The sequence below is a fragment of the Capricornis sumatraensis genome, chromosome 4, assembly GCF_032405125.1.
Source record: "Capricornis sumatraensis isolate serow.1 chromosome 4, serow.2, whole genome shotgun sequence".
NCBI lineage: Eukaryota > Metazoa > Chordata > Mammalia > Artiodactyla > Bovidae > Capricornis > Capricornis sumatraensis.
This window is the reverse complement of record NC_091072.1, coordinates 154973757-154988750: the sequence shown is the minus strand read 5'-3', so window position 1 is coordinate 154988750 and position 14994 is coordinate 154973757. Positions and strand designations below refer to the sequence as shown.

Sequence of the window (14994 nt, the reverse complement as noted above, 5' to 3'; positions counted from 1 at the left end):
AGGGCGATCCTGCAAAAGAGGCCTATAGTATTATCTCCAGTTCACAGATGGAGAAACTGAGGCCAAGGAGGGAAATGACTTCATCAAGGTTACCCAGCTCCCTTCCCCTAAAGACCCAGCCACGGGGCTGGAGCCCCCCAAGTGGTGCATGAGAGAGAAGAGCGGTTACAAGCAAACTGAAAGTTCCAGAGATGGAGACCGGCTCCCCTCTCCCCCACCCCTCAGATTCCAGTTTCCATGACAACAGGTCCTCCTTTCTGGGTGTTTGTGGAAATTTGCATTTTAATGGAGATGTAATTAGAATTAAAGAGCTGAGGCTGGAAGGGATGAGACCCTTCCTGGCCACTTGGAACCTGAACCATCCTTCTACTCCCCACCCTTTGCCCCGCCCCCACCCCTGCCCCCCAGCTCTATCCTGACACTTTGCAGCCAGGCTCCTGGTGTCTGTCCCCACTGCCCAAATGGGCAGCCTGAAGCCTGGAGCAGAGAAGGGACTTATTCAAAATCTCACAGTGAGGACAGGTCCCCAGAGTCTGCACTGCCTAAGGAACCCCCCATCTGACAAGAGGAAGGGGTGCTGGCTTGATGAGGGCCCCTCGGGTCCTCCCCTGACTCTTCCAAGCTCACTTTTCCTCTCCCTGTAATCTCACAACATCTCAGTGACCCTAGGGACCTGGCAGGCCTCTGGGGCCGGGGGCTGGGGGCGGTGGTGGGGACCCTCCCATCTCACCCCAAAGGGAACTGGAGGCCCAAGGGATGTGCCGAGGACACACAGCAACACTTACTGTCTTTGGCTAGGGCTGAGTCCATAAAAAGATCCCACCTTTGGGACTTGCTTGGCAGTCCAGTGGTTAAGGCTTCATCTTCCAGTGCAGGGGGCTGGGTGTGATCTCTGATTGGGGAGCTACCCTCCTACTTGCCTCCTGGCCAAAAACCCAAACATAAAACAGAAGCAGTATTGTAACAAATTCAACAGAGACTTTTAAAATGGTCCCCATCAAAAAAAAAAAGGTCTCGTCTTTGACCCCCACCCAGAGTCACTACTTGACCCCAGAGCTCCATGGAGAATTTCTAGCAGGGTGACAATGGCTGCATTTGAACACAAGCCTGCTGACTCCAGGCTCTTGAACAGCACTCTCCCTGTGTGATCACAAGAGCATGGAGGTCCAGCAGCTATACAAACACACGGATCACACTCACGGACGTGGACAGAGGTCCCAGAGCACGCTGCTGGTCCTTTATTTTCAAACACATAGTGCTTAAACTCTGTACCCGATGCGCTATTCCAAGTATTAACACTTTGCGCTCAATCCCCACAGCCACCCCAGAAGGCAGGGACCACTGAAGTCGCTCAGTCGTGTCCGATTCTTTGCGACCCCATGGACTGTAGCCTACTAGGCTCCTCAGTCCGAGGGATTCTCCAGGCAAGAATACTGGAGTGGGTTGCCATTCCTTCTCCAGGGGATCTTCCCGACCCAGGGATCAAACCCGGGTCTCCTGCATTGGAGGCAGACGCTTTAATCTCTGAGCCATCAGGGAAGCCCTTATAATGAACACACAGATGAGGAAACCAAGGCACGGAGAAGTTATGTGACTTGCCCAAGGTCACACAGCTAGTGAATGAAGAAGCCAGAATCCAAACGTACACCCTGGCTCCAGAACCCATGCTCGCCCCAGACCTCAGGACCCTGGAGCCAGGAGCCCTGGGCACCACCCCTCACCGCCCCCCGCAACCCTCAGCCCTGGGAGGAGGGCCAGACAATATTTCTCAAAGCCCAGTTGACAGAGGAGGAAACAGGCCTGCACAAGGAAGGCAGTCTACTTTGGGGCACACGGCTGTGTGAGCCCAGAGCCTCTGCACCAGTCCCAGCCCTGCCCACCTCCCAACCCCTCCCTCAGCCCACAGGGCCCTCCCCTACCCTATGGTGGCAGCCTGGTCAGGGGGAGATGAGGCAGGGGACACGAGCATCACCTTTCAGAAAAGAAATCTCCAGAGACCCTGAGAGAGAGGCAATGAGACCAGAGGCCGAAAAGAGCCCATTCCCCATCCATTTAGAACCAGACAGCGCAGAAATGGATTTTCTCTTGAACGCTCTTGTGAACACACTTCAAAGCCACTGATGGCAGGAGCAGGAGGTGAAAGGGAGGGGAGGCAGAGAGGCCAGGCGGCAGAGGGATCACCAGTCAGAAAAGGCAATTGGAAATTCCATTTGGGTTTTCAGTTTGAAGATGGAGAGAGGCTGGGAGCTTGGGGTGGGTGAGGGGACAGTGCAGTGACTGAGGATGAGACAGAGAGGACTCGGAGATGGGGAGAGAAGGGGAGGACAGAGACATGGAGACAGAGTCAGCGACAAAGGCAAGGAGATAAAGAGACACGCAAAGGGGGGGAGGCAAAAGCAAGTCACCAGATCCTGGGTGCCCCCCGACACGCAGTTCAAGGCCACACAGGGACTTGCCCGGTGGCCCAGTGGCCAACCCCTCCTCCCAGTGCAGGGGGCCCGGGTTTCACCCCTGGACAGGGAACTGGATCCCACACCTAGTTCCTGGACAGTGGAAACTAGATCTGCTGCAACTGAAGATCCCTCAGGCCACATCTAAGACTCAGCACAGCCAAATAATTTTTTTTTAAAAAGAAAGAGATTTCAAAATGGACTCATGCACACACTCACACATGCTCTTGATCAGGACTCAGAGTTGTGGGTCCTTGTCCTCCCTCTGGTCTTAAAACACCCTGTGACTCTGCAGAAGACCCTACCTCCCTCTGAGCCTGGAGGTTCCCCACCCCCAGGCCTGGTGAGGTTAAGTTGGCTCCAGAAAGGCCAGGAAGGAGACTAGGATGGGGCACGTGGGCAACAGGGGCTAAGCAGGCAGCCACGTCACCTGGGTGCTTCTTCTGTGCAGCTAAGGGCCTGGGCCAAGCAGGCAAAGAGGGACACCCAGAGAAGGGTCGGGGCAGGCTGGTAAAGAATCTGCCTGCAATGCAGGAGACCCCAGTTTGATTCCTGGGTTGGGAAGATTCGCTGGAGAAGAGATAGGCTATCCACTGCAGTATTCTTGGGCTTCCTTGGTGGCTGGCTCAGGTGGTAAAGAATCTGCCTGCAATTCAAGAGACCTGGGTTTAGTTCCTGGGTAGGGAAGATTCCCCTGGAGAAGGGAAAGGCTACCCACTCCAGTATTCTGGTCTGGAGAAGTCCATGGACTATACAGTCCATTGGGGTCTCAAAGAGTCGGATACAACTAAGCAACTTTCACTTCACTTCAGGCAGGAGCCCAGCGCTTCCACCAACAGATGAAGAAATAGGCTGAGAGCAGGAAAGCAGCGGGAAGTCAGGCAGCCAGGACAGAAACCCACCTGTGAGACCTCAGGACCCCCCCACCCCCACTCCCCAGGGGCAGGGAGTGAGCAGGAGGGAGCTGCCCTCTTGGAGCTGGACCAGGACAGGCAAGGCACTTCTAAGGTGCCCAATTGCAGGCACCTCGTTCTTGATCAGAGTGGGGCAGACCTGGCTGTAAAATTCACCAGGAACCCTCGTGGGGTACTTTCCTCCCCAGTTTCTAGTCGGGTAATACAAGCTTTATCAGTATTAACTTACTGGCTCCTCCTATCCACTTTATCAGGGAGCTAAGGGAGCCTGGTGGGCTGCCACCTATGGGGTCGCACAGAGTCAGACACGACTGAAGCAACTTAGCAGCAGCAGCAGCAAGCCCCGTTTAACAGATGAGGAAACTGAGGCACTGTCTGTTAAGGGACTGGGTAAATGCCCCGTTGTCATTTGCACACCTTTCCATAAGAAAGCCTTATCTCCCCACTGGACAGTCCAACCTGGTGGCTCTGCCTCGACTTCCCCACCCAGTCTTGGAAGGCCACGGGGCAGGGACAGCAGGAAGCCAGGGCCATGAAGGGCTGACCACAAAGAGCCAGCCGACTCCGAGGGATGTCCCCACCCCAACGCTCCGGCACCCTAGCCTGGACAGTGGCAAACCAGCTCGCAGGGCCGCGCGATGGGAGAAAGTGGTCCTGCGGCGCCACCTAGTGGCCGGAGTGGCCGCTTGTCCCCTCTGGAGGCCGGCGGAGACGCTACAGGAATCCACTGGTTGTTTAGGACATTGGCATACAAAAAATCCCTCCACGACGACGACCGTGTGCTGACCATCCCACGTCGGGAAGAGAAAGGGGGTACGGTCGGGCTTTGTCCTTTGCCCTCCTGAAAGGCAGACTCTGTTCCAGGCGCTTGATGTAATAGTGAATAAAGAAAGATGCCTTTCTTCATAGAGTTTATACTGAGGAATGGGTGGGGAAACATTCAATAAACACTACATGAATGTATCAGTTAAGTTCAGTCGCTCAGTGGTGTCTGACTCTTTGTGACCCCATGGATCACAGCACATCAGGCTTCCCTGTTCATCACCAACTCCTGGAGCTTACTCAAACTTATGTCCAACGAGTCAGTGATGCCATCCAACCATCTCATCCTCTGTCGTCCCCTTCTCCTCCTGCCTTCAATCTTTCCCAGCATCAGGGCCTTTTCCAGTGAGTCAGTTCTTCGCATCCGGTAGTCAAAGTATTGGAGTTTCAGCTTCAGCATCAGTCCTTCCAATGAATATATAACAGAACTGAGAAAATCTGGCCATTTCAGAAGCAGGAAAGAAGAGCCTGTCTGACAACATCACTGGAATGCTGGGACCACCTCCCCCCCCACACCCCCCACCACCCCACCAAGCCCTCAGGGCAAATCTGTGGCCCTGATGCCAACGAAACCACCCAGCCCTCTGCTCCTTCAGGGCCACACCTGTCCCAAGGGACATGCCCCCACTACAGGGTCCTCCTGCCCCGGACACTCCCCTCCCACACTGCCAGCTCTTCTCCAGAGGCCTCCTGACCCACACCACATCCTGGGTGGTTGGCACAGGCCAGCAATGCATAAATGCTCCAGCCTGATGGTCTTTCTTTATTCCCAGCTCTGACACCATCGATGCGACCTGGATAGGTTCCTTGGCCCCTCTGAGCCATTTGTAAAATGAGAGAAACAGTGGTTTCTACTTCAGAGTGAGGGGGGTGGTGTAAGTGAGCCAACAAATGTAAAACACTGAAAACAGCACCTCGAGGTAGTGTTTGTTATTATTAATGTTTGTTTAGGCATTTCTCTCCCTTCTGGACAAGCTGGTGGAGGTTAGTCAGGTTCATTCACACAGGAGCAACTAAGTCACCTCCATGTCCTACACTCTACAGTGTCTAGTATACAAAAGGCCCTCAGAACATGTTTGTACTCCGAATTCATTCACCACTCATTTATTGAGTGCCTTCTGCATGCCAGGTACTGAGCTAGGAGCGCAGGAGCAGTGAACAAGACAGGGTTCCTCCCCGCAGCAAGAAGAGCACTAATTTCTCAGCCAGGATTTCTCAAACTATCGATATTTTATCTAAGAAACTCTTTGCAACCCCGTGGGCTGCAGCCTGCCAGGCTCCTCTATCCATGGGATCTTCCAAGACAAGAATACTGGAGTGGAATGCTATTTCCTCCTCCAAGGGATTTTCCTGACTCTGGGATCGAACCCGGGGCTCCTGTGGCTCCTGCATTGGCAGGCAGATTCTTTACCACTGAGCTACCCAAGAGGTGGCCCAAGGTCCTCTTCCTTCTTAAAAAACGTCAGAATCCCAAAGAGCTTCTGCATATGTAACTATCTAATGAGAGTTACCATGTTAGAAAATAAAACAAGTACATTTTAAAATATTTATTAATTTAAAATAACAGTAACAAACTCACATGTTAACGTAACTGACGTATTTTAATGAAAATGGTTGTATTTTCCAAAACCAAACAAAACAGTTTTTTTAAAAACCCACTGATACTGTTTTGCGTTTTTGCAAATATCTTTAATATCTGGCTTAAGGCAAGACAGCTGGATTCTCACGCCGAAGTAAACGTTGAAGTTTATGAAAAAATATTTCCAAAAACATATTTCCCTTTTTCGTAAAAACTGAGACTACTAAGTCCCCTCCCCGGCCTTGCCCACTACGTAGCGGCCAGACCGCAGAGGCTTTACCTACGAGGCTGTTATTGGTGGGCGGTTTCCGGGAGAAGGTGCCGCCTGTCTCGCAAAGGGTTGATTGGGTTGCGATTGGACAACAAATGCTTCTTTGGCGCTTTGGCCCCGCCTCCAGATCCCGCCCCCTTTCCGCCGATTAGTAAACCTTACGCATGCGTTCTAAGGAAGGTGGGCACTTCCGTTCGCTCACTGTGGAACTTTTGCTTCTGGCTCAGGTTTCCGCCGAAACCACCAAGGGGGCCAAGGCGGAAGTAGTTGAGCTGTGTGGGCGGAACTAAGGGCAGCTATGTCGGCTGCCTTGCTGCGGCGCGGCTTGGAGCTACTGGGGGCTCCTGAGGGTGAGGAGGCTCTGTCCGAGGACGTTCGGCCAGGCGGGAAGGTGGCAGGGGCTGGGGGCAGGAGCCCCGAGGGCGCCAAACGATCCAAACCAGTCTTAGCCTCGGTGGGATGGGAACCCTGAGCGCCCTCCGACCCGAGCCCGTTCTTTACAGCCCCCGGCGCCGCTCCAGGCCACACCAAACCGAGCCAAGCTCCGATGAAGCGGACCCGGAAGGCGAAGGCGACCCAGGCCCAGAAACTGCGGAACTCCGCCAAGGGAAAGGTGCCCAAGTCGGCGCTGGGTGAGCTTGGGAAGGGGCTGAACGCGCTGCTTCCGGGGGCCGGGGGCGGTGCCCTGGAGGAACTGGCGCTGAAGTCAGGGCTTCACGTGTTACCCAGGCGTTTCTAGACTACCTGCCGTGCGACTGCCGCGGAGCGGGGTCCTGGGGAACACGGAGATGAACGAGTCACATCGTCCCGACCCTCAAGGTCTACAGTCCTAGTGGGGAGAGAACACTGAGGAGTTTCAAAATCAGCGTTTTCAAACTGTTTTTGGGTTTGGGTTGGGTCAGGTTGGGTCTCTGTGATGAGATTTGTGCTGTAAAACTAGGGTACTTTGAAAGGGACTTAGAATAAAGACTTCACTGAGGAAGCGACATTTAAGCACAGACCTGATGGGAATATATGAGCTGGGGGAAGTATACTGTTGGCATATGTGCAATCAGAAGTTTACTATTAATCTTTGAAATGTCGAAAGAAAGAAGCCTGGTTGAGGTGACATACAGTAAAGGAGGGTGAGACACTGAGCGTTTAATACAAGTTAACACTCTGGGTGCTGTTCTCAGCCTCTGACAAATGTTTGCTCATTTGTTCCTCACAACCCTGTGAGGTCCGCGCTGTCATTACCCCCATTGCTCAGATGCAGAAACAGACCCCTGCCCAGATGGTACAGGTGGAAACCAGGCAGTGTGTCTCCAGAGCCCTGCTCCCACCTGTCCCTTCAAGCAGAAGGTGCTGTGGCCTGTGCACCGGTGACAGTGCAGAGATAACAAGAGAGTCCTGCAGATGGAAGCTGTGCTGATGGTGTCAGTGGTGGATTGGCTGTGAGGATGGAGGGAGCCTCTTGAGGGATTTGGTGACACTTAATGAGATGTACAGACTTGAGAAACAGTGTGGGCAGGATGGCAGGGTGTTTCGATGTTTTGACCTGTGGCAGGACTTGAGCTCCTAATGTGTCTTCAAATCCCCAGTGTTAGTTGCTCAGTTGTGTCTGACTCTTTTGTAACCCCGGGGACGGTAGCCCGCCAGGCTCCTGTGTCCATGAGATTTTCCAGTCAAGAAAGTGGAATGGGCTGCCATTTCCTTCTCTACGGGATCTTCCCAACCCAGGGATCAAACCCAGGTCTCCCACATTACAAGCAGATTCTTTACTGTCTTAAGCCACAAAAGAAGCCTCAATTCCCCAGGGCCTGGTGCAATATAAAGGTGTTCAGGTATTTGTTAAAAGAACTATGAGTCTCTGGGAGGTAAGACAGCAGGAGCAAGTGTGAAATCAGGGAAGTGAGCCTGGGTTGAGCCACAGTGATTCCAGGGTGGAGCGGGCACCCCCTCCATCCCCACCCCATCCCACCACCCTGCCATGGCACATGAGTGAGGGCTCTCAGGGCCAACCTGAAGGACACCTTTGTGGATGCCACCTTGGTCGGAGCTATACCGTCTCTTGCCTGGATTATTACAAAAACTTCCTAATTGGCCTCCTCCTTCCCCCTCCCCCAGTCATCTGGTTCTCAGCATAGCAGCTGAAGTGATGCCATAAAATCCTAAGTCAGACCTGTCTCTACCCTGCCTTGCACCCTCCAAGGGGCTCCCACCGGCCTCGGTGAGAGCCTGAGTTCTTCTCATGCCTCCGTGCCTGCTGAAAGCCCCCCAAGATCTGCCCCCTCCAGCTTCCAACCCTCAGGTTCACCCCTCCGCTTCCTTCAAGCACGTTAGTCACACTTCTGCCTCCGAGCCTTTGCACTGACTGTTCCCTCTGTCCAGAATGCTCTTCCGCCCACAGTTTAATGCTGTTTTCCTCCAGTCTTTGCTCAGAATTTCCTTCAGTGAATTTCAGGTCTTCTCAGAGCCTGCTGTTTATTTAGAATTGCCACCTTCCCCCCATCCCCTGCATTCCTCCTTTCTGATTGCCGTTCTTTTTTTCTCCATAAAACGTCCACCTTCTGAACTACTGTTTGCCTTGTTTACCATCTCTCTTCCTTCGGAATGGAAGCTCCATGAGGGCAGGACTTTTGCTCTGCTGTTTCCGGCTCTGTGCTCTTGCACCTAGAACAGTGCCTGACACGCAGTAAATGCACAGGACACATTTGTTGAATAAATCACTTGAGCAGCTGGAACCAAGGGGGACTTTGAGCGGGATCTATGTGGAGTGTGGTTTTGACATAAGAAGCCAGACTGTTGCAGTGACATGGGGAATGGATGATGGGGCCTTCAGCAGGGCTGGAGGGTGGGGGTGGAGTGGGGAGGTGTCAGAAGGGGACCCAGAAGGCTTCCACGGAGTGAATCTGGAATGATACCACCCTCCCTGCCTCCACAGCTGAGTTCCGGAAGAGAGAGCGTCGAGGTTACCTTGGAGTAAACCTGAGGTTTATGACCAGTGCAAGAAGCACAGTGGACGAATCCATCACCCGGCAGGTTCTTCAGGGGGATGGGCTGTGGGAAGTGGGGGTGGAAGCTGAGGCTGTCCCGGGGATCCCTGGGAGTCTCAGCCCTGAGCCTAGGGTGGTGGGTGGGCCACCGCCCCCAGGCTCCCGAGAGCTGGACACACTGCTGTGCAGTGAGGGGCCTCCTCAGAGGACTGACAGCATATCAGGGAAGGTGGGAGCCTGGCCTCACTCCCCAGCAACCCCTCTGGGCCTCGGTTGGCTCCTCTGTGAATGGAAACGATGTGCCCTCCCCCTCCCCAGACGTGGTGAGGGCCGGGGGAGAGGGCAGCCCTGCCACGCTGTGGGGCTCTAGGTGGCGGAGTCACCACCCAGGGCTCCTGACCCCCACACGCCCCCAGATTGTGCGCCAGAACCGGGGCCGCAAGGCCTGTGACCGGCCTGTGACCAAGACCAAGAAGAAGAAGAAGGCCGAGGGCACCGTGTTCACCGAGGAAGACTTCCAGAAGTTCCAGCAGGAATATTTCGGCAGCTAGGCTCCCAGGAGGGCGCAGCCTCCTCTGACGTCTCAGCCCGAAGTGGGGAACCCCTGGGGGAGCTGGCAAGCTGGAAGCCCACGGGAGGACCTTCGCTCAGACTTGAGCTGACATTTCCAGGCTCAGGAGGTACCACCTGCCTCCCAGGAAGAAACACTTCCGACTGTTCTGTTTGCTTTGGCCCAGGGAGGGCCTCTGGGTTGTTTGCTGTGGAGAGGCCGGTCACTGGGCCCTTGGGGACCACACCTCTGACAGGAGGAGGGCTACTGGGTGGGCTTCGGGTTCTAATAAATGTGGCCCAGGGGCTGTGTACTGCTCTAACAGGGTGTTTCCGTTGTCTCCCCCAGTACCAAGGAGCCTCCACCACCACCCTCCCACCCCTCCAGCTGCTTCTTAGGCTCCAGGTGAGAAGTTCTTGGGCCCAGCCCCAGTGCAGATGCCAGCAGAGAGCAGTTCACAGCCTCCATGGGCCTCCTCCCTCTGGCGGGCAGCCACGGCTCAGAAGGCAGCTCTTGAGGCAAAAATAGCACCCACAGCTGCTGGGGCCTCATTCCAGGGAAGCCGACACCAGGATCTGAGGGAGGGATCACTGCTGCCTCAGGCCAGTGCCCAGGGCACGTGCACACACAGTTGGGGGACAGATATCAAAGGCTACTTTTTTTTCCTCTTAACCTCTGTCATGAGGTGGGAACTAGCGAGGTGAGGGGGAAGGTGGAGGCTGGGCCACATCTGGCGGGCACAGGCACTGCTGAGCAGAATGCCTGAGTGGGTGAATGGTGCTGCCTAGCTCAGGCTTCAGTGTGGTATTGATGACAAGTCCTGGTAGCCCCAGGAGTTCCTTCTGAGGACAAGTTGGGGGCCTTGTGGAGAAAGGGCCCTGGAGGCCTTCAGGCTGCTAGTCTGGCTCTTGTAAGGCCCCCACCCACCCACCCATCCCTAAAAGGCTTGTTAGGACATGCATTGTCTGGTGAGAACTTCCGAAGGGCTCCGTGGCTGGGAAGAGTTGGCCCACCCCACCATGGCTTCTTTAGTGCAGATTTTACCCCTTACACACCCATCCTGGCATGGGGAGCACTTTCCCTGGTTATTAGCCAGCTTTCCATCCTCAGTGGGGACACAGAGGGACCACAGACCTGCCTGAGTCCAGGTTGGAATCCTTCCTGTCTGCAGGTGGCCACCATCTGAGTAGAAAGCTGGCCTGCCTTCCAGGAAGTCAAGATGGGCGGAAAGGAGCCAAGACTCCAAATCAGTGTTGTGCCAATGTCCTCAGATGGGCTTGTCCAAGAAGGGAGAGGCTGGTGTGCCCTGAGCTCTCCACCCTCCTCCCCCCACAGGGAGAGGTGGTTGGGTGTGCTTCCTCTTTTAAGTAGCTTAGCAAGAAGCAGGCTCAGCTGCTCACTGCCTCTCACCAGTTTGTTCTCTGAAGAACAGGCTGATCAGGCCCCCTTTCCTAACAAGATGCACCTGACATCTGATGGGAAAGGCAGGCTCAGGAGCCAAGAAAGAGGACACTGGGTTGCTGTGTTGAGGCCAAGGCTAGAAAGACCAGTTCTCTGAATGGCCGTGAAGCACCTGGAAGCATGTCTCTGGTGGTTTGGAGCAGCTGGCACATTTGCCTGGAGGAGACCCTAGGGTAAACAACAGAGCCCCAGCCAAGGCTTCCTGTGGCTTCCACATGGGGTGGGCTGGTCCAGCCATCCACTGCCCTGGGCCTCCATGAGTGGAAGGGCCGGCTGAGGCCCTAGCCAGACAGCCGCATGGGCACACGTGGGTGGGAGGCAAGTTTATGTTAGAGTTGGGTGGGCCATCTCCAGTGACTTCCTCTAGCAGGGCTGGGGTGGGGCCATCCTCTTGGAGGTTATTTGTTGGGGTTCCATCCCCACCTCCAAGGCTTTGCCTGAGCTGCTTTCTCAGGTGCTCTCCCCATTCTGTGTGTCCACAACTTTCCCTGTCCTTCTTAGGTACTTAAGACCTCGAAAGTCACGCAGGCCACATACACCCTTGGTGTGCTGGAGGGAAATTCCCACCTAGGTCACCAAGCAGCCCAGCCCTGGGTTCAAACAGCTAGCCCTACCACTCTGAATACCCCCCACTGTAGGACATGGGTCACCATGGGCACTGTGTTTACAGCAGTGCCTGGTGCCACATTCCCATCACCCTTGTGACCCACTCAGCTATTTTGTCTTTCATGATAGTACACTCATCTTCCTTCCACAGGCTCCAAAGGACATAAGGGAAGAAGAAACCTATCTAGGCTGGGATCGTCTGAACAATCCCCAAGAAAATGTCTGCCATAACCTGCTTTAAGATGTTACCAGCCAGGGTTTCAATAGCAGCATAACCCGTGCCCTTCCATGCTGACACTCTTCCCTGATTCCCACCGCCAATGGATAGCAGGCCTTCCAGCTGGCCTAGGTGCCAGAGGGGAGCCTGAGAACCAGCCAACCTTTTGACCCCACTCATCCACTTCAGCTTTCCTGGTGGCTCAGAGGTTAAATCGTCTGCCTGGAATACAGGAGACAGGTTCAATCCCTGGGTTGGGAAGATCCCCTGGAGAATCCCATGGAGAGGAGTCTGGTAGGCTAGTCCATGGTGTCGGACACGACTGAGCGACTTCACACATACATGGGGTCTTATCTGGGTATTTAATGTTGCCACAAAAACAGAAGTGGAGTCCAAGCTCTTCCTACCCCCACCTGTTTCTTAGGCTAAATTCCACAGCCTCACACCCAAGGGTGGTAGCGTCAAATCTAATGGTTTGGTTTTTTGTCAAGTATTGGTTTTCAGCGAAAACCCAACCACCTACTGGAGGGATGTAAACCAACTCATTGTTTCAAGTCCCATCAGTCATCCTGGGGCTTCCCTCATGGCCCAAAGGTTAAAACTCCTGCTCTTGATGCAAAGGGTCCAGGTTCCATCCCTAATTAGGGATAAGACCTAGCACAGCAGGTTATTAAATCTTCACCTATGGCCCAACAGTGTCAAGAAATTTAAGGTCTGTGCATTTAAATACTGACAGCCAACCCACAGCAATTGAGACTTTGGGGGATTCATCAGGACTTTTACCAGAGGCAACACACCAGACTGCAGGAGTACTTTCACTACAAAATAATTTATTAAAACAGCTTCAGCCTCCTATATACAAGCGCATTTACTCCTGACTACCCTAACTAAGGGACCCTTTTCTTCTCCCTTGCTTTGCGAACCTCTTCTATCAGATCTTTAAGATACTGGATCTCCTTGGCCAAGGAATCTGCCTTCTCTTTCAGAGCCTCATTCTTTTTTTCTAGCTCTTTACATTCCCCAGTGAGGGCCTCCTGTTCTGCCCTCTTCTTCTGGCGGTACCTAGTAGCTGCTGTCTTGTTCTGCTCCATTTTCTTCAGCTTCTTATCCAGCTTCTCACCCTTTACTTTTGCTGCTACCATCTTCTCTCCAGGAGGGTCGTAGGGTTTGGGGCGGGAAGAGCCACTGAGGGCACCTGGAGATAGCAGGCTCTTATTTGGAGAGCCCCTGGAGGTGGAGGGGCTATGCTGGGGAGAGCCCAGAGAGGAGTCAGGGCTCATACAGATGCCACTATCGTTATCTGAGTGGGCATCTTCCTCTTTTATGCACTGAGGGATCACAGTAATGGAAGTGGTCGAGTCTGGCTTGCTATCTCCTTCAGAGATAACCACTTCACTGCATAGCTCTAAACTAAAGGAATGATCTGGAGTGGAAGACAGGGCCCCTGGGGAAGGGGGAAGAGGTTGCAAGAAAGTGAAGGGGGCACCCTGGTCAATTGTTGGTAAACTTTCTGGAAGATGGCCAATTGGGTTCACTATCTCGGGGGGCTCCTTGTTAGTCTCCTGGAGTAGGGGATCAAAGAGATCACACGTGTCATCCAACGTGGCCAAGAGCTCATCTGGCATGGTTTCCAGGTCATCTATACTCAACAGGGTATCATTAAAATCAAACTCCTTCAAATCCATTTTCTCCACCATCCAATCTGTCCCGGAGAAAGCATCCTCTGGAAAAGATAGAAAGTCGGAAGAAACGTGAATCAAATGTAGAAGCCCCTATCACCAGATCCCACGAGCAGATTAAAAAAAAATCCCTCCTTACCCTTACTGTTGTCTGAGAAACTGACCAACCCATCCACAGCCAGCCATTCGGAGGAGCCTGCCTTAGCCTTGTCGCAGGAGAACCCATGAGGTTTGAAGTGCTTGGCCACCTCCAGGTAGTCATCTAGGAGACCTAGGCTCTCTTCAGCCCCCAAACCCGACTGGTCGAAGGGGGACTCGAAGTCCCCCACAAACACCTCGCTGCTCAGGAAGCTCATCTCGGCCATGTTGCGAGGTTTTGGTGTTTAATTCGAGGAATGTGCTTAATTCGAAGGTGTCTTTGTCGGTTACAGCAAGGCTGCTGCTGAATGCCGTGAAAAGCCTGGATAACAATTAGAAACCGAGTCCCATTAGAAATCAGCTGGTCCGAGAATTTCATCTTCTCACCCATTAGGCAGGATGGCCAAATCCGAACTCCACTCCATGTTGAAACTACGGACGACCACGTGGCCCCAAGGCCATGGTGTCACCCTTCTATGAGGCCGCACAAGATGGACGCCCGGCCCTTCCGTAGCGGCCACAAGAGGAAGTCGCCCCACCCTCGCGCCCAAATCCGGCACCAGCCGCCGGCCCCGCCCACGCCCCTACGACTCAGGCCGCGGCCGCCGCCCTGCCCCGCCGCCATCTTTGCTGCCACGTTTCGCGAGACGCCAAATGGGACTCCGGTGGTTTCCGGGGAGCCCGGGGCCGACCAGGGCTTCGCTCTACGGCAAAACGCCGCGGCCCCCCGACACAAGGGCACCGGTGTTTCGGAGACACCCAAGCAGGAGTCACGCGGCCAGGGCGCTCGTAAAACCGCTTCCCCTCCGCGACGCCGCCAGGCCGTCGGCCGCGCCCAAGCAGGCGAAAACCCCTCACCGACCTGGGGACCCCGGCCAGAGCGGCTCCTCCCTGGTACTTACGCCATGGCTTAAGCCGCTGGGGGGTTGCCGCTGCAGAGCCTGGTGCTGCTGCCGCCGCTGCAAAGGCCGATGCTGCCGCTGGCACTGCTGCCTCTAATGCGCCATGGTGGCCGCGGACCCTGGGGGAGCGGGAGGAGAGACTGTGCGCACTTGCCCGGAGGACCTACATCTATGGGCGGGAAGAAGAAAAAATGGCGACAGCAAGCCAAGCGCGGCTCCTTTATAGACTCTGCTTCTGTGAGGACGCATCACAGACCACATCCTTCCGCCGCCGTCACGTGACTCGCGCCTCCTACCCACGTATTGTCATGTATCCGACGCCCCGACCGTTTCCAAATCTCTCACTTTTATGTCTAGGGCATACCAGTGAAAAGAGAATTAGTTGTTTTTTTATTTACGGCCTCAGGAAAAAGGTGTACTTCTTTACAAG

General features: G+C 54.3%; 2 protein-coding genes across 2 annotated transcripts; one reads left to right on the top strand and one right to left on the bottom strand.

Moving 5' to 3' along the window:
• Positions 1-6307: 6307 nt before the first annotated feature.
• RPS19BP1 (ribosomal protein S19 binding protein 1) lies at positions 6308-9831 on the top strand. Its single transcript, XM_068971845.1, has 4 exons — positions 6308-6386; positions 6540-6668; positions 8960-9057; positions 9428-9831. Exons 1-4 carry the CDS (start codon positions 6335-6337, stop codon positions 9560-9562), a joined length of 414 nt encoding a protein of 137 aa, XP_068827946.1. The 5' UTR covers positions 6308-6334; the 3' UTR covers positions 9563-9831.
• A 2856-nt stretch (positions 9832-12687) lies between these two features.
• ATF4 (activating transcription factor 4) lies at positions 12688-14742 on the bottom strand. The gene is made up of 3 exons (XM_068970819.1): positions 14565-14742; positions 13664-13984; positions 12688-13568 (listed from the first exon to the last, which is right to left on the bottom strand). Exons 2-3 carry the CDS (start codon positions 13887-13889, stop codon positions 12733-12735), a joined length of 1062 nt encoding a protein of 353 aa, XP_068826920.1. The 5' UTR covers positions 13890-13984; positions 14565-14742; the 3' UTR covers positions 12688-12732.
• Between the last annotated feature and the right edge of the window lie 252 nt (positions 14743-14994).

Bases quoted from the DNA above. Each gene is read 5' to 3' on its own strand.
- RPS19BP1 (XM_068971845.1), top strand. From the start codon at position 6,335: ATGTCGGCTGCCTTGCTGCGGCGCGGCTTGGAGCTACTGGGGGCTCCT. The intron at 6,669-8,959 runs GTGAGCTTGGGA...CTGCCTCCACAG, and splicing joins GGTGCCCAAGTCGGCGCTGG to CTGAGTTCCGGAAGAGAGAG. The intron at 9,058-9,427 runs GTTCTTCAGGGG...ACACGCCCCCAG, and splicing joins ACGAATCCATCACCCGGCAG to ATTGTGCGCCAGAACCGGGG.
- ATF4 (XM_068970819.1), bottom strand. From the start codon at position 13,889: ATGGCCGAGATGAGCTTCCTGAGCAGCGAGGTGTTTGTGGGGGACTTC. The intron at 13,569-13,663 runs GTAAGGAGGGAT...TATCTTTTCCAG, and splicing joins TTTCTCAGACAACAGTAAGG to AGGATGCTTTCTCCGGGACA.